The following is a 19,383-nucleotide window of genomic DNA, read 5'->3' as shown; positions in this document are numbered from 1 at the left end:
AGTCATAATAATCATTATATATATAATTTTTTATTATATAAATACGTAAAAAAAATGAATACAAAAAAAAAAAAAAAAAAATACAATAAATAAAATAAAATAAAATAAAATAAAATAAAAATAAAAAAATATTAAAATGACAAAATGTTGTATTATAATAATATATTATATATATATAATATTAAAAAATGTATAATATGATAAATATATATAGTATATAACATGAAATAATATAACATATATATAATACATATTATATATATAAAATATATTCTTTTATATATTTATTTTTATATAATAATGCATATATATATATATATATATATATATATATATATATATATATATATGTATATGTATGTATTTATAATTTATTTATTAAATTATATATATTATATACATATATAATATATAATTATTTTATATACTCTCATAGATAAATAAATCTTACCGTTATATATTAATATATATATATTATTATTATATTATTTAAGGCTTATATATATATATATATATATTTTAATATTTATTTATAATTAATATTCCATAATAAAAAAAAAAAAAAAAGTGAAAATTTCATATATAATAAAATAACTATAATTTTTTATTATATTTTTATTAAGTATATCTTTGTATACTTTTCATATATTAGGAAGAAAAAAGGAGAACAAAAACTTTTTTTTTTTTTTTTTTGTATAACGTTTTATTTTCTTTTAAAAAAGTTTTAAAGGTCATACGTATATATATATAATATATATATATATATATATATATATAAATATTTATTTATATATTTATTAAAATTACAATAGTTCAATTTATGTCGATTAAAAATTAAAAACAAAGATTATTATATATATATATATTAAATAATGAATAAAACTGTTGTATAAATATAATATAATATATGTAAGTGCGCTTATAAATAAAACGACCCTTAAGGGTTCACACGAATAAATTTATATATATATATATATATATATATATTAATATATGTATATATTAATAATTTAATTATCCAGGTTACATATTTCAAATTATATATTATTAAAAGTGTAATAAAAATAATTTTATGCACCGACAAATTATTAGTAAAAAAAATTTATATATTCATTTATATATATTTATACAAAAGGTCACAACATTTATTATTTAAATAAGATATTTGTCGATATAAGTATTTATATAAATCATACATTCGGTATATAAATATTTAATACGCCATTATTATATATAAGTCCAAATTTGAGCGCTTCTACAAGGAAAGGAAAATATATAAAATTGTAAAAATAAATAAATATTTACAAATATGTAAATATAATATATATATATAAATATGTTTGTGTAATTTTTTTTTTTTTTTTTTTTTTTTTTTCTTATGTCTTTCTTACGTTTAAGTATTTTTTTTAATAATTAAATTTCTTGTCTTTAAACATGAAAAAATGTTCATATAAAATGTAAAGAATAAAATGAAGCATTAAACGTAATATTTATTTAGCAGGGTAATACCCCATATCCGAATAATTAAAAATATATATATTGATATATAAATATATATATTTATATGTATATCTTTGTGTAATTTTTTTTATTTTTGATCATTCATAAAATGGGTATATAAGAAATATATTATTTTTCTTCTACCATTTGAAAAATGTTAATATATCCAAAAAAAAAAAAAAAAAAAAAAAAAAAAAAAAAAAATACATACATAGATACATAAATACATATATACATACATAGATAAATACATATATACATACATAGATAAATACATATATACATACATATATACATACATAGATAAATACATATATACATACATATATACATACATATATATTAAAAATTTGGTGTCTGAAAAAAAATGTTCAGATATAAGAAATGTATACAACTTATTGTAAATAAAAAATAATATATACATATATTTATTTATATATATATATGCTTTTATGTTTTTCCTTTTTGGGGTTGTAAATAAAAATTTGCATGTATACTAAATATTAATTTGATATTTGTGGAATATATAAAATCTCAATGATTTAAAAAGATTTGTAACTAGGTAAGGCAAAAATATATCTACCAACATTAAGAAGAAAAAGAAGAATTTAAAACGTATATTAGGAAAGGACACGAGAGAGAAAAAGTAATTTAGGAAAGGGAATATATCCATAACTAAAACAAAAAGAAAAAAAAAATTGACTGCAAAAATATAAACAATTTCTTTATTTTTATGAATAGGTACCATGAATGGTAGACCTTCATAATTACAAGAAAAAATGGATAAATTAATACAATAAATTAAATAATAGATACATGTATTTACTAAATTTGGTATAAAATCTCCTTTGATATCTGGTATATAATTAATTTCTCGATATACACAAGCTAATTTCCAGCCATATATTAATATAGAGAAATGAATTATAATTTGTGATAATAATGATATGATAACACTAAAATTAAATAATGAATTGGGAGGAGAATAATTCGTAATGTTTTTTAAAGGAGAAGTCTTTGATATTAAAACAATTAGACATGTATATAATAATGATATAATAGTTGTTTGGGCATCACTTAATTTAACACCATCTAACGTTAATATAGATACAGAAAATGCTGTAATTAAAGAATTTATGATCATCAATTTATACATCATAATTACTTTAGATAATGCACATCTACCACATGATATTATCTCTTTTACACATTTGATATCATTCCCTTTATATGTAAATGGAGATGCTATACTTGCTTCACCTAACTTTATTAATGGTAAAGAATCATCCAATGATTGTAACATCTTATCTAATTCTTTCTTTTTCTCATTATATAATTTCATCTGTTCATAAGACCGTCTAAAATTTATACCTCCTAAATTATTACTATTATTATTTATTATATTTCTTGCTTCTGAATAAGAAGCTCGTAAATTATCATATACACTTTTTACACGTCCATCACCATACATATTCATCATCCTCATATTATTATGATTATTTAACAAACTCTTTCTATCATCATTTAACACACTTTTTCTGTTCCCATCTCTATTTTTATAACTTATTTTTATACTTAATAAAGATACACCTACATGCGCTGCCTTCAAAGCAGCCATGTCGTTTGTCCCATCACCACACATAATCGTAATATAACCAATTTTATTTAACGTCTTAATTATTATTTCTTTATTTTTTGGAGACATCCTACAAAATATATGCACACCTCTTATAAGCTCATTAAATATATGCAAATTATTTTTATACACTTCCAAGAAATAATCAATAATATCGCCTGTTATACACAACGAAAAGATTTCACTACATACCTTAATATATTCTATATTATGAATAAATGGTAATATTTTCTTATTTTCTCTATTCATAAAATATAATATATTACTACATTTATTATAATTAACTTCTATTATTCTTATGAGATTCTCTACATGGTTCTTTAAAATAACACTCGTTTCTTTATTTTTTAAACATGTCAAAAATTCGATGCAATCTTTAATGTCGTCATTCTTAAAAATGGCATGATCATATCTTAAATCCTTTACAACATTATTTATTTTATTTTTACACACATCGTCACTCTGATTCGTATCACATGTATGATTATTATTAGTCGTCATTATATCTATCATATTGATCATGTTTGTTCTTTTTTCTCCTATGAGGTCATATGATATTACCTCATTCATTTTAAGAATTAAAATATCCTTACACGTTACCTTAGGTACAATATTAACATCTTGAGATACCTGACAAGCTGTCAAAGCATTATCTCCTGTTATCATTATATTTTTAATTCCCGCATTTTTGATATGTAAAATATAATTAGGTGTAGTAACTTTTATAGGACATATAAATGTTAAGAAACCGCAAAAATATAAATCTTTTTCAACCTCTTCCCTTGAAATATTTTCTTTATACATATTATTATCTAAAATATTTACAGCTAAACATAAAACACGATATCCTTTTATGGATAAACTATTTAATACCTCATCATAATGTTCTGGTACTTTCTTTAAAAACCTTTTCATTATTTCAGGAGAACCTTTGCTTACAACTAAATATTGTTTTACAATTTTATCCTTATTTTCTTTCTTTTTTTTAACAAAAAGGATATTTTTAATTCTATTTTTCTTTTTCTTTTCCTTCTCCGTATGCTTATAACAAATATCGTTATGGTGTACATCATTATGACGTATATCTTTATTATGTATATCTTTATTATGTATATCTTTATTATGTATATCATTATTAGGTATATCATTATTATGTATATCATTATTATGTATATCACAATTCTGATCAGCATGATCATCACTTTCAGTATCATATTCATTATTATTTTTTCTTTTTAATTTTCTTAACATTTGAGCACTTTCTTTATAAGGAGTAGTCTTATAGATCTCATGTCCATTATTACGTAATACATGCTGTTTTGTATTTTTATACTGTTCTTCATTCTGTTCGTCCGAATCACAAGTATCCGTTTCGTATTCGTCCCCATACCAATCGTGTTGAGAGCCCTCATGCAATATAATGCAAGTCATTCTTTGTAACTCTGAAGAAAAAAAGAATCTTTTGACAATTTGGAAATTTTCTAAGGATTGATTTTTTATTTTCTTCTCATTGTTTTTATGATATTTTTTATCCACAACATTATCATTGTTAATATTGTTATTATTGTTATTATTGTTATTATTGTTAATATTATTTGTATATACATAGGTATGGTTCAAACTTTTCATGACACATTTTAATTTTAGAAAAGAGTTTTTTTCTAAAGGATCACCTAACAATTTGTTATTTAATGTACATATAGAATGACAACCAGCTATTACGGATAAGGAAAAAAAAGGAATTTTCTGTTTATTTATTATGGATTCATTAATTTCATTTATTCGTTTTAAATTATCATCTAATCCAAATAAACCTAAGACTATCATATTATCTTCTGTTAATGTTCCTGTTTTATCAAAAGCACATATATTGGTCTTGCCCGAAAAAGGTAATCTAAAAGGCTCAGTACAATAAATTTTCATATTGTATAAATATACTATAGATATAGTTACTGCTAACGAAAGAGTTATGGGAAATTCTGGTGGTATAACAGCTGTTATAATATGTGATACAGATAATAATAATTTATATAAATTTCTTTCCTCATTTGTTTTTAATACACTATATACAACATATGCACTTGAACATATAGAAAATAATAATAATATCATAAGGAAAATTATAGAATCAATACTTGATGAATTTACTTTCTCGGATGTATTTATTATAGTACGTACTAATTTACCTTGATATGTAGAAAATCCACTTCTTAATACTATACCTATACAACCATTCACGGGTAATTTCTTACCATTAAATTTATTATTTTCATTTTTTGTCATTAATATATTTGTTCCTGCATATACAATATGTTTCTTATGTTTATTTTTTATATCAAGTCTATTACAAAATAAAGAATTACAATAATTACTGCTCTCATAATCACATTCTTTATCTTTTATAAATTCATTTTCATTATTTTCAAAATTTTTATAATTTAACCTTTCGACATTATCATCTCCAATAAATCTATAACTATTATTATTACTGTTGTTTTTATTATTGTCGTTGTTTTTATTATTGTCCTTTTTTTTATTATTGTTTTCGTTTTTATTATTGTCCTTTTTTTTATTATTGTTTTCGTTTTTATTATTGTCCTTTTTTTTATTATTGTTTTCGTTTTTATTATTATTGTTTTCGTTTTTATTATTATTGTTGTTGCTTTTATTATTTATTACACTTTTATCTATGCACGCCTTTATTAAAGGAACAGATTCTCCTGTCAATATAGATTCATCCGTTATACACGTCCCATCAATTAATAACGTTTCGCATGTACATATATTATTATCCGTAGCAGTCATATCATTTGTTAATATATATATATCACCTGGTAATAACTTATTTGATTTCATAATAGTCCATCGTAAATTACGATACACATACACGTCCTGAGGATCCACCTTCATTCCATTTATCATATTAAATTCTCGTATACGTTTGTTAATTAACTGTGATTCCAAAATTATTAAAATAAATATTGAGAATATACCAAAGTACCAATAACTATCTAACATCCATAATACTATACTAAAAAATTGAAATATAAAAAAAGGAGACAACATTGATTCGTATAATAATTCTTTAAAACAAGGACAAGGTATATCATATATATTTTCACCATACTTTTCAACATTATTATGTACAAATATATCATATGGTATTTCAAAACAACTCTTCTTATAATAAAAATTATAAAAATTGTTATTAACATTATCATCCCTTACAACATCATTATGTATACTATTTTTTATGCTATCTACTTTTTTTTTATTACTACAAATAATATTTCTATCTACATTATGGTTATGTGTATCATCCATATCATCCTTATTATAATCTCCAAATATATCATTCTTATTAATATCCTTTTCACACATATTATCATTTTTTAATACATCTATAAAATTATTATTTCCTTTATTTGTTTTACCTCGATATTTTATATTTATCATATTTTTTTTATTCATATCATATACATTATCTACATTCTTCTCTTTACTAATAAAATCATTACAATTAAAATTTACATCATCTACCTTCTCATCTATATTTAAATTCCCTTTCTTATCATTATGTAATGCATATAAAATATCCAATTTCTTTATTACACTCTCTATATTATTACATGTTACTCTATCCTTTATATCCCTCATCATTTTATTATTATATATATCCATTTTATTTATGTCCTTCCCTTTAGGATAATCTAATAATCCTTTCCAATTCAAATAAAAAGACAAGTTGAAATTATCAAAATGTTTAAGTGATTCAAATATAAATGTCTCATAATTAAAAATATATTTCTTCTGTTTATAAAAAAAATATATATCATTATCAATCTTTTTTAATTCTATTAATTCGGATTTAGGTTTATAAAAATTACAATCCATATTATATCTATTTTTATCATATATACCATTGTCTTCTTCACTTTTTATAATACACGGTTCAATATACACGTGTGTACAGAAATTTTTTAAATTATATAAATACTTTTCCTTATTCTTACTATATAACGATTTATATGATATAAACAAATTTATTTTTATATTCCATTGTGATAAAAGAAAAAGTAAAAAATGTAAAAATATAAACAACAATAAACATATAAATTCTATACTATAAAATATGTATATTAAATTATATTTTCCTACTATTATAGGTTTAAATGATTTCTCATTTTTAAAATCATTATTCTCAAAAGTTTTTGCCCTTTTTTCTTTTTTCTCATTATCACCAATAATCTCTTCATTCTCTTTTACATATTTATTATATACCCCTTCATTATTAATTACATTCATATTATCATTTCTAAGTTCAACATTATTAATACTTTTAACATTATAATTATTTTGTTCTAAAATTTTCTCTTTTCCTATATTGCCCAAATCAGAAGAAGTCGGTTCAAATCTTTTTACATGAACAAATGTTTCCTCATTCACATTTTTATTTTTCAAAATTTCAATATATTCATAATCTTTTGGTTGAGCTTCAAATTTCTTATTTTGTAAAATTAAATTCAAAAATATAAGATAAACAAAAAAGAGCAATACATCCAATCTTAGGTGCTTCTTTTTTTTCTTATAAATTAGAATATTATATTTACTTCTCATTATTTTTTTTAATTTACCAATAAATTGTAAAATATAAAAATATAAAAATATAAAAATATAAAAATAACAAATGCTAAATAAATATTATATATATATATATATATATATATATATATATATAACATATGCGTGTGTAAATATTATTATACTTTTAAACATAAAGATACTTTCCTCAAACACACAAAACTATACAACAAAGAAAATAATAAAAATAAATAAATATAAACATATATTTATATATTTATATATATATATATATATATATGTTTTTTTTTTTATTTATGTGTTTGCCGATTCATAAGTAAAAAATATTTATAAGGTCACAATTTATAATAATTTATATTAAAAAATTAATACATATTTTAAAAATAAAGAAAATATATAAACAAACAAACCCTATATAAATATGTAAAAAAATATATAATATTAAATATATGTATATATTATTTTTTTATCTTTTATAATTATTTCTCTTTTTCATAAATACAAAAAGCATATTCTTAAATAATATTTAGAATTTAAAACATTCCCATATATTCCACAATGAAAAAAAAATATAAGAAGAAATGTTTATTATAACAGAAATAAAAAAAAAAAAAAAAAAAAATTTATAATATATAAATAAATATTTAAAACATAATAAAATATGTACAATATATTTTTTAAATATACTTTTTTTTCCTCTGTTTTTTCTTTTATTAATATATATATTATATATATATATATATATCTTAATTCTTTAATTTTTTTTTTTTTTTTTTTCCCCAAAACTTTTCTGTATACTTATAAAAAAAATATATAATTTTGAAAATACTTAAATATCAATAAATTATAAAGGCTCTTATTTTTTCCTTGAAAAAAAAAAAGAAACGTTCTCAACCAACTATAATATTCTATTAATCTACATGTATATGACATATTATATATAAATATAAAATTCATATATATAATTTACATATGTATATATATAATATATATAATATATATATATACATATATATAATATTTGTGAATTATTATTTTTCCTTTTTTTTTTTTTTTTTTTTGTTTCATTATAAAATCATACTTATTTTTTAAATTTAAATTTTTATAACGTTAAACATAAAAGAAATATATAATCAACACAAATATGTAATTTATATAATTATATATATATATAATATTTCTATTTTATTTATAAATATTTTATATTATACATATCCATATATTTCTTTTTACTTTCCATAATATTTTACATCCTTCCACATTTTTTTAAATATAATCATTATATGTTTTAGTTTTTTCTTTTTTTTTTTAATTTATCTTTTATTAATGTTACATCTTTTTTATTAATGTTACATCTTTTTTATTAATGTTACATCTTTTTTTTTTATGTGTTAACTTTTTAATATATAATAGAAGATAAAAAAGAAATATAAAACATGTTCCTTTTTATAATTAGTGTTTTATTTAGATAACTAAAGTAATTTTTTTTTTTTTTTTTTTTTTTTTTTTTTACAACTTATTTTTAATTTGTGAAATAACAATTTTTTTATTTTTTTTCGTATGATAATCATTGACACTTATTTCTTACCATTATGTGTAATTTATTTTTCTTAATTTTTTTTTTTTTTCTTGTTGTCTATGAATAAATATATTTTTTAATATGTCCATCTGTTATTACTAGTAGATTCTTATCATCATCCAAGATCTTACACACATATTAAATAAATAATTACATATATATATATATATATATATATATATATATATATGTATGTATTTCTTTTTTATCCTTTTAAAACAAAATGAAGTGCTACGAAAAATCTGCATACGAAGAACTCTTAGAAGAGATAAAAGATGAGATTCCTTTTTTCAAGAAATACAATGAAGATTTCTTTTATAAAAATAAAAAATTAAAAGACTTAAGTAAAAGAGAGAATCATCATTTTGATGATATTTATAAATTATATGAAGAAAAAAATTATATAACAGATTATTGTAACTTATTAGTTGACGAAATAGATAATAGTTTTAAAATTATAGAAGATAATAAATCTATTCATAATATATGTAAATATTTTTTACAAAATTTCGATGAAAATGTTACAAATAATTATTATGATTTTATAAATGTGAATTATGTCTCTTCTAAAAATATAAGAGATACTATGATAACATATCTAAAAAATAATGCCTCAACAAATGTGCCTAATAAGGACACCAATCATAATAAAAGAAAAATAACAAAAAAAAAGATCAAAAATAAGGATAATATTAATAATAATAATAGTAATAATAATAATAGTAATAATAATAGTAATAATAATAGTAATAATAATAGTAATCTTATTAATCATCATAATAGTAATCTTATTAGTAATCATAATAGTAATATTTATATGTGTAAACATAACTATTCCTCATATTATAATTTCACCTTACAACGTGTATCAAAAATGTATGACAAAAGAAAAAAAAAGAACTTATATAACAAATACATTATAAATGGGATGGGGAAAAAAATACATATAAAAATTAAAAAGGAAAAAAATTATATTGGCAAAAAATTAAAAAATATTCATAAGGACAAACATAATATGAAACTACACATAAGTAATATAAAATATGAAAATAAACTCGAAAAAAAACATTCTTTTGAAGAAGAAATAAAAAATAATGAAGATACAGGATTTTGTGATATTTCTTTTATACCTTTCATAAATGATAATTTTCATATTAATTATGGAGCTATTATGGAAAATTTAAATAGTCAATATTTTAAATATATATATATAATTGATAATATAAAAAAGAATGAAAAATATCAACCATCTTTTAAACTAAAAACTGTACAAAATCATTCTCATCAAAATAAAAAAAATAATAATTTGATATATACAAATCTAGAAAAGCAAAATGATACTCATACAAACATTAATAATTATTTACAAGAATATAAGTCATCTGTTAATGTAACGTCAAATGAAAATTTTAAAATAAATAATGCAGCTAGCTATAATAGATTAATCATATTAGATGACCAGTCAGGTAAAAAAAAACTTTTAGAAAATGTGAGAAAAAATTCGCTAGTTAAAGGATGGATATATAAATTGGATTTTGAACAGAAATGTTTTTTTATTAAAATATATTCCATAAAAAATGATATATATGACGATGAAAAAGTACAATTTATTAAAACAGATAATGAAAAAAATGACAATTTTATATATGCATGTTTACCATTTGAATTTATAAATAAATACGAATTTCTTCAATGTTTAAATATTAATGGACTTTCTACACAAAACTTTCAACATCTTATAGGTACAAATATATGTGCGCATATATTTCATGATTCAGATTATATAAATACACATTTTCAAAATATTCTCAATAATTGTTATGTTCATTTTTTTATTACATTCAATTCAAAATATTATTATAAAAATGAAGCAGTCGGATTTTCGTCAAATGTGTTGACCAACAATTTAATAGTTTCCCGAAAAAATAATCAAAATAATGGTGATAATAATGATGCTAATAATTATGAATATAATGGTGCTAATAATGAGAATAATAATGTTCATCATAATGATGATAATAATAATCATTATAACTATAATATGGTTGACCTATTCGATAATTTATTAAATAATTTTAAATCATTGTTATATTCATCCAAAAAATTTTTTAATATAACAAATCTCAATTATAAAAAAGAATTCCTTCAATTACATCATTCAAATATCTCGTCTCATATACATTTCCATTGCAGAAATATGTCCGATCAACTATATGTAGGTAATATAATTACACTTAAGCAAAATCTTATCTGGGCTAACGAAAAATTTCTTGAGGCATTCAAAATTTATAGAAACAATAGTAAATATTTTGCTTTCCTAAAAAATTTCTTTAATTTTGATTTCTCATATATTCACAATGGGAAATATGTATATGTCTATGAGCAGAACAATTTTGTAATTGAATATGATAAGACCAATAATAACATGTTGAACAATATCAAAAAATGTCAAAGGGAAAAAAATGACACACACGGAACAGATAATGATAAAACAACACATAATGAATATTATAACTACTCTAAAGGAACCTACAGCAGTACCACGAAAAACGAAAGAGTAGATGAAAAATACTCTTCATCAAATACAGATAGTTCTGTAAATCCAAAGAAAAAAAAAAAAAAAAAAATCGATAAAAATTATATTAACTATTATCAAAAATTAAACCATAAAGAAAAATATATTTTTAAGAATGTTATCTTTCTAAATCCAAATTTGTACAAAAGTAAATGGATTTATGATTTTCTTAATTGTATTAAATTAACTATCAATTTAAATGATCAACATGTACTAGCCAATTTTCTACTGAGTTTGGTACTCTTAGAATTGAGTTGCTATTCGGAATCATTCCTTTTCTTATACAGAATTTTTAAAATTAAAAAAGCATTCCTTGAAAGTTATAAATTAAAAAAAATTATCTTTAGTGTTTTCATAAAACAGTTAAAAAAGTATGTCAAAGGAAATATATTATGGAATGTTATAATTAATTTTCAAAAATATGATTTGTTTAACATGACAGAGCAAAATTCGGAAGAATATTGCACAAATATATTTAAAAGAAATGTAAATATAATTAATACTTTTGAAAATATGTGATTATTTTATTTTATTTTTTTTTTTTTTAGAAATTTATTTATATTAATGATATGTCCGTTTTATATATTTAAAAAAAAAAAAAAAAAAAAAAAAAAATTAAAGTTTTATCACATATGGAATAATATTTAAATTAATGTAAAACATTTAAAAATATATATATATATATATATATATATATATAATATATGTACTTTTTTTTTTTTTTTTTGTTTTTCAATTGGTCTAATGTAACTCTTATGTTATATTAAAAATCTTTTAATCTGAGTAATGAAATGTTTAAAAACTATAATTATCTTAAGGATTAATTAATAACTAAATATATAACAAAAAAAAAAAAAAAAAAAAAAAAAAAAAAAAATAGCTTGTTCTACAAAATTATATGAACAAGTCAGGTAAAAATATAAACATTTAAAAACAAAAAAATTTTTAAATAAGACAATTTTATCCCTTTTACATACGTCTATAATATTAACCGTTTAATGCCATGCTTAAGCCTCTTTTCCTAAGAATATATATAAAAAAAAAAAATTTACATATATATAAATATAAATAAATAAATATATATATATATATATATAACATTTACATTTTCCAATATTTTCAAAATATCCATTTAAGTTATAGTTCATAATTTGAACTTTAATTTTTTTATTTTTACTTTGCTTCAGTCATTATTGGATTATTCATTAATCCCATGTCTATAAAAATATAATTTATTAACTCTACATCTTCATCCGAGAGTAAGGTTATTTTTTCAGTGTTCATCTGTGTATAGAAAAAGAGAGAATGTGGGAAAATATTTTATGTTATATAAATATAAATATATATATATATATATATATATATATATATATATATATATTTTTTTTTTTTTTTTTTCCTTATTCAAAACTTACAATATTAATCAAATTATTAATAAGTAACGTGTGATTGTATGCTTTATTAATTCTGATTGAATCCAATAATAAGATCAAATCTTTCATATATATTTTATCATTTAATATATTATGTGTAACTTCATTAAAATAATTATTTCTATGCTGATTATTTGATAGATTCATGTTTTCTATAATTTTATTTTTATTTTCTTCATGGGAATTATTGTCCTCATTTTTGTTTATATGACTTTTGTAATCTCCATATGCTTTTATATGATCTACATATTTCTTAAATGACATATTCAAATATTCAGATACATTTGTATAAAGAAAATGTTTTAGTTTATTTATTTTTTTTTCATTACTATATGATGATGAAATATAATGCAATAGATATACAAATGAATTAAAATTGTTTTTCTTATATGTAAGAAGATAATAATTATTAAAATATAACAAATTGGTTAGGTTGTCCATAAAATCTTTTTTATTTACATCTATTTGATCAAATATATATAATATGTCGGATAATATATTAATATCAAATATAAAACAATATTCTACATTGGCATTTATATTATTTGTTTTGGTAAAATTATAAATCATATCGAACTCCCCATTTTCTAACAAATTATAAATTCTATTAATTTCATTATCCATTTTTTCAAGAAAATTCAAACAAATAGTTTTCATATAATTGCTTGTAATTCCATATATTTTTATAGCTCCTGGTAAGATAAAATGTACGTGTTTTATTAAAAGGTGTGTCTTAGTAATTATAAGAGAAAATAATTTTTGCTTAATATCTGTACTAAACTTTATATTAAAAGATGAAAATAATTGCAGAAATAAAACAATTTGTTTTGTATTTAATTCATAATCTAAGTTTGTTATTTCATTAAATATATATAAAATAGCTGCTCTTGAACTAGCGGGTGTAACATTATTTTGGTTAGTTAAAAGATTTAATTCATACTGCGATTTTTGTAATATATCAATATATTTATTTTTTTCTATTTTATAATTACAAATTTTATTATTATTATTATCAATATATATTACTCCTGTACCATTCATATGCTTCTTTTTGTTGTTATAAAAGATTAACTCGTTTTGTGAAAAGCCTATTAAAATAAAAAATAAATTGTCTATATAAATTTGCTTTTTTAATAACTTAATTAATTTAGCACACTGAAAAAGAAAATAAGATGCTATATTTATATTTGTAAAATATTTATGAAGAATTAATGTATAGGAGCACATAAGAAAATGTCGTGGTGTGATAAAATTCACGTTATTATGAATTAAAATATTGAGTAATTTATTAAATAATTCTTGATCCTGTAAATTTAATAAAACCTTTTGTGATAAATAATAATAATGGAAAATACTACTAATACTTTTAGAATCTATATCTTGAATATTGGAACATATTAATTTTTCAATAATTTTATTTTCTAGGTTTTTTATTATATTCATATGTTCTCTTGAGAAATCAAAGCTTATTATATGTCTTTCACCTATATTCTTATAACAAATTTGATTACTAATATGGTGTGTGTATGTCGATTCGTTTTTATCATATAAATGATTATTGTTTTGACCTTCGATAAGAGATTTTTTATTATTATGATATGTTATATAATTTGTAATATTATATTCTTTTTCAAAATGTTTTTTTTTTTGGTCTATAATGATTTGATTTTTATCATGAAGAATTTTTTTTTTTTTTTTTTTTTTTATTTGTTTGTAATTTCGTATGTGCTCAAATAAGCGTCCTTTTATTTTTTTCATATAAAATTTATAATAACCTATACTGTGTAATATCATAGAACATGATAAGGTTGAAAGGGTAGAAATATTATTTATAAAGGTAGAGACGTGTTGATAAAATAAAGCATTATATGAATGTATTCTGGATAAACATGTAAAGGATAATGTTAATAATTTTAAATTGTTATATGTAAAGTTAATATAGACATTTTTTAATAAATGAGAAAATATATACTTACTACTACTACTACTACTACAAATATTACTTTTATTACTTTTATTATCTTTATTATGTTTCATTTTAATAAAAATATTCAACATATATATAATATGCTTATTATTAACAATTTTATCCTTTTCATTACACATTTTTTTTATATATTCATCAATCAATAAAATAATAGGTCTCATGTCATTCCTTTTATGAAATAAAAAAATAAGAGAAAAAAGTTCGCTATATGAACAATATTTTTTTATAGATATTATTCTATTTTGAATACATGAGAAAAATAAATCGTTAGGTATATAACCTATTAAATCATAATCATTATATATATCTTCATTATATAAATTTTTGTCATCATATATTTTATTTATATTATTGTTTTTTAATTTTTCTTCTAGATAATAATTAACATAATTTTCTTCTTCGATAAACTGAAAACAATCCAAAAGAAAAGTTGTATTATCAAAAACTTCTTCATCATGATATAATTTTGATAATTGTATTATCAACTCATCATATTCTTCATTATTATATTTATAAGGGTTCATATAATTATTTGAAGAATCATTTATTTCATTTTTAATATTTGATGATAACTTATAATTTTCAAAAGTATTTCTACCATGTTCCTGAGAATATATAATATTAGTATTACTATGACAATTATAATTTTTATTACTTATATTCATGAGATTAAATTCTTCTTTTATATTATTTACATAATCTTTAAAATCATTTTTATTTTTCCATTCCTTTTTATTTAATAACACTTTCTTATAATTATTGAAAAAATGTTCTCTGTCAAAATATATAGCTTCATGTAATAGCTTTATCAATTCTTTTTTTTTTCTAATATATATGTGTTCAACTAAGAACAAGGGCATGTCAATAATTTTGTCATTTTCTACATGTAATTTATATATTCCTTTTCTATTAATTCTTTTTAATTTATTAACATAACGGATCATCCTATAATCTTTATACCCCAAAAAGGAAGATCTATATAATAAATAATTAAATAATTAAATAAATAAATATATATATATATATATATATATATATATGTACCTTTAATTAATGTTTCTTTTTTGTCACATGGAATTATATTATTATATATAAAATATTCCGTACTCTCTACACATACATAAATATATAATATATATATATTATATATTATATTATATATATTTTATAAAATATTCTACATTATTCAAATTCAATAAAATATTAATTTATATGTTCATTAAATTATTTATAAAAAGGAGAACACACTTTAAAAAATATTTTATATCCCAACGGAACCATATACATTTTATGGTAAGTATATATAATATATATGTATATTTTTTTTTTTTTTTTTTTTTTTTCTTTGGAAACTCTTTCGGTTCTAATAACTAAGATTTGTTTATACTATTATGATTATTTTTTTATACATTCCATTTATTATATATATGTATATTCTTATATATATAATATAATATAATATAATATAATATTAATTTTTTTTTTTTTTTTTTTTTTTTTTTTTTTTTCTTTTTCTGTGAAATCATGTAATACTTCATTCTTTCTTATATTGATATATTACATATTTTTTCCCTTTTTTTTTTTTTTCCCTTTTTTTTGTATACTTTAATTTTTTAGTGTTTTTATTTTTTATTTTTTATTTTTTATTTTTTATTTCTTACTTTTTATTTTTTGATGAAGAGCTCATAATAATTAAATATTTTTTTTAACATATATATAAATTATTTATCACAAAAAAAAAAAAGATGATAAGGAAGATCAAGGGAAAGACCATAAAGATATGACACATAATTACAACTACATATAATGAATATTAATGTTTTCTTTATTATTTTAATACTTATCCATGTAAGTACTCACATATATTATATTAGATGTGTAAAGGTTATATGTAATAATAACTTCTTAACAAAATGGAATAATAGATCATCCATTAAGAATAAAGGATGTAAGTCAAAAATATATGGTAATATATATAAAAATAAAAATAAAAAAATATATAGCAATATATATATTGATATATATAATAACCTTTGTAAGAATTTATATACAAAACGAAATATATACCTTTGTTATAATAAAAAGAGAAAAATACAAAAAAAAAAAAAATGTGCCCATATAAATGACATTGAAGAAATACGAAAAAAGGACATAAACGAATATATAAGTAAATTTAATTTTTTCAAGTTATATTATTACAATACATACAATTGTTTAAATAAAAAATGTGTATCCTTTATATCATGTTATAAGAGAGACTTTTGCTATAAAAAATTATTGAACAAAAGGATATGCCATTTATTCGAAAAGAATAATAATGATAAATACATAAAAAATTTGAAGTCTCTTAAAAAAATTGATAATACAATATTAGGAAAAAAGTTTGATGGAAAAGAAGAAGAAATAATTCATGAGATTCCTGAGAAATTTTTAAATTCATTTAAATGGGCCTTAGAATATAGATTAAAAAATACAAATTGTAATTTTATGAGAAGACTAAAGGTATCTAGAAAAACAAACGAACCTTTAAAGAGTTTAGAAAATTATGCTGTAGGTTATAAAGAAAATTTATTAGCCATGTTACAAAAAGAAAAAAATTTCTTTCTTAATGTTATACAAAAATTGAAATCTAAAGAATATTTTAATTTTGATATTTATAGTATATTTAAATTCCTTACTATAGATATACGCTTTTTATTTTATCCATCATGTCATGACGAATCAGCGATATTTTATCTGATATTTGGAAATCTAGAAAAATCAGTCAATTTCTTTTTAAAAAATAAACATACAGTTGATTTTTCATTAATACAAAATGAAAAAAATCAAAACCATAGAAACACTTATACAAATATCATGCTACAGCCTGTTAAAGTTAACTATGTTTTTGTTAATAATGAAAAAGGTAAGAAAAACGAACACATCAAAAATGATCAAGAAGAAAACCAAAAAATTGATGTGGAAGAAAAAATAACACAAGAGGATAAAGAGAAAAATATCGAACCAAATAAATTAGAATCTCATAATAATCTTTTAAAAGATTATGAAGAAATTAATACATCAGCATGTGTTGAAGGAAAGTTTAATTACTTCCTAAATAATTATGAAAGAATTGAATTTTTTTTCAAACATTATTTTAAAAATATAAAAGATTTAAAAGATTTTTTTAATACGATAAACGAAAAAGAAAATAGGAATACCAAAGATATTGTAAATTTTGATATGGATGGAAATACTATTATAAAAAAAACAAATGTACTAGAAAATGGAATCAACATAGAAATGATTAAAAAAATTATTTACACATCACCTAGATTATCACTTATTAATAAAAATACAATTATTAAAAGATTAAAACATTATAAAAATGAATTAGGTTATGATTACAAAGAATTACAACATATATTATATAATATACCACAATTTTTTGCATTTGGTAATTTAAAAAAAAAATACAAAGAATTATTATATATACATGAAACCATAAAAGAAAAAGATTTACAAAAACTAATTAAAATGTATCCAAGAATATTTACATATAATATCTATAGAACTATAAGACCAAAACTTTTATATTTAATTCTACATTTAAATAAACATTTTCATGATACCTTATTATTCCCACAATATTTTAGTTATAGCTTTAGATTAAGAATAATACCAAGACATATAGCCTATATGAATATTTATTATGATGATTATATAAAATATTATAATGATCTCGTTAAAAAATATAATTACGCTGATTTCAATAAATATTTTAATGAACTCGTATACAACAAAGATAAAAACATACCACCAATCGATCTTAAATCATTATTACAAACATCAAATCAGGATTTTATAAAGCATTACAATATATCGTATTATGATTTTGTGAAAGCAACACAGCAAGCCAAACACATACACAATCCTTTCATAATATATTAAAATGTAATATATATATATATAAATAAATTTTTTAAGTTAAATGAAAATATTTTACAATTTTTTCTTTTCTCATACATATAAAATGTATACACACAAATATTACATATATATATATATATATATATATATATATATATATAT

General features: G+C 19.0%; 4 protein-coding genes across 4 annotated transcripts; 2 read left to right on the top strand and 2 right to left on the bottom strand.

The window, feature by feature from the left end:
• Positions 1-1,996: 1,996 nt before the first annotated feature.
• PF3D7_0727800 (cation transporting ATPase, putative) lies at positions 1,997-7,753 on the bottom strand (the record flags this gene model as incomplete). The annotated part of the gene is made up of 1 exon (XM_001349139.1): positions 1,997-7,753. The coding sequence occupies one exon, from the start codon at positions 7,751-7,753 to the stop codon at positions 1,997-1,999; it is 5,757 nt and encodes a 1,918-aa protein (XP_001349175.1).
• Positions 7,754-9,540: 1,787 nt separating this feature from the next.
• PF3D7_0727700 (conserved Plasmodium protein, unknown function) lies at positions 9,541-12,411 on the top strand (the record flags this gene model as incomplete). Its single annotated transcript, XM_001349138.1, has 1 exon — positions 9,541-12,411. One exon carries the CDS (start codon positions 9,541-9,543, stop codon positions 12,409-12,411), a length of 2,871 nt encoding a protein of 956 aa, XP_001349174.1.
• Positions 12,412-12,879: 468 nt separating this feature from the next.
• On the bottom strand, positions 12,880-16,256 carry PF3D7_0727600 (conserved Plasmodium protein, unknown function; the record flags this gene model as incomplete). Its single annotated transcript, XM_024473144.1, has 3 exons — positions 12,880-12,913; positions 13,070-13,176; positions 13,308-16,256. The coding sequence occupies 3 exons, from the start codon at positions 16,254-16,256 to the stop codon at positions 12,880-12,882; spliced, it is 3,090 nt and encodes a 1,029-aa protein (XP_024329050.1).
• An 862-nt stretch (positions 16,257-17,118) lies between these two features.
• On the top strand, positions 17,119-19,242 carry PF3D7_0727500 (mTERF domain-containing protein, putative; the record flags this gene model as incomplete). Its single annotated transcript, XM_001349136.1, has 1 exon — positions 17,119-19,242. One exon carries the CDS (start codon positions 17,119-17,121, stop codon positions 19,240-19,242), a length of 2,124 nt encoding a protein of 707 aa, XP_001349172.1.
• Between the last annotated feature and the right edge of the window lie 141 nt (positions 19,243-19,383).

Source organism: Plasmodium falciparum (genome assembly GCF_000002765.6).
Source record: "Plasmodium falciparum 3D7 genome assembly, chromosome: 7".
Taxonomy (NCBI): domain Eukaryota; phylum Apicomplexa; class Aconoidasida; order Haemosporida; family Plasmodiidae; genus Plasmodium; species Plasmodium falciparum.
Note: the sequence above shows the minus strand (reverse complement) of the source record. Positions and strands in the feature narration are given on the sequence as shown.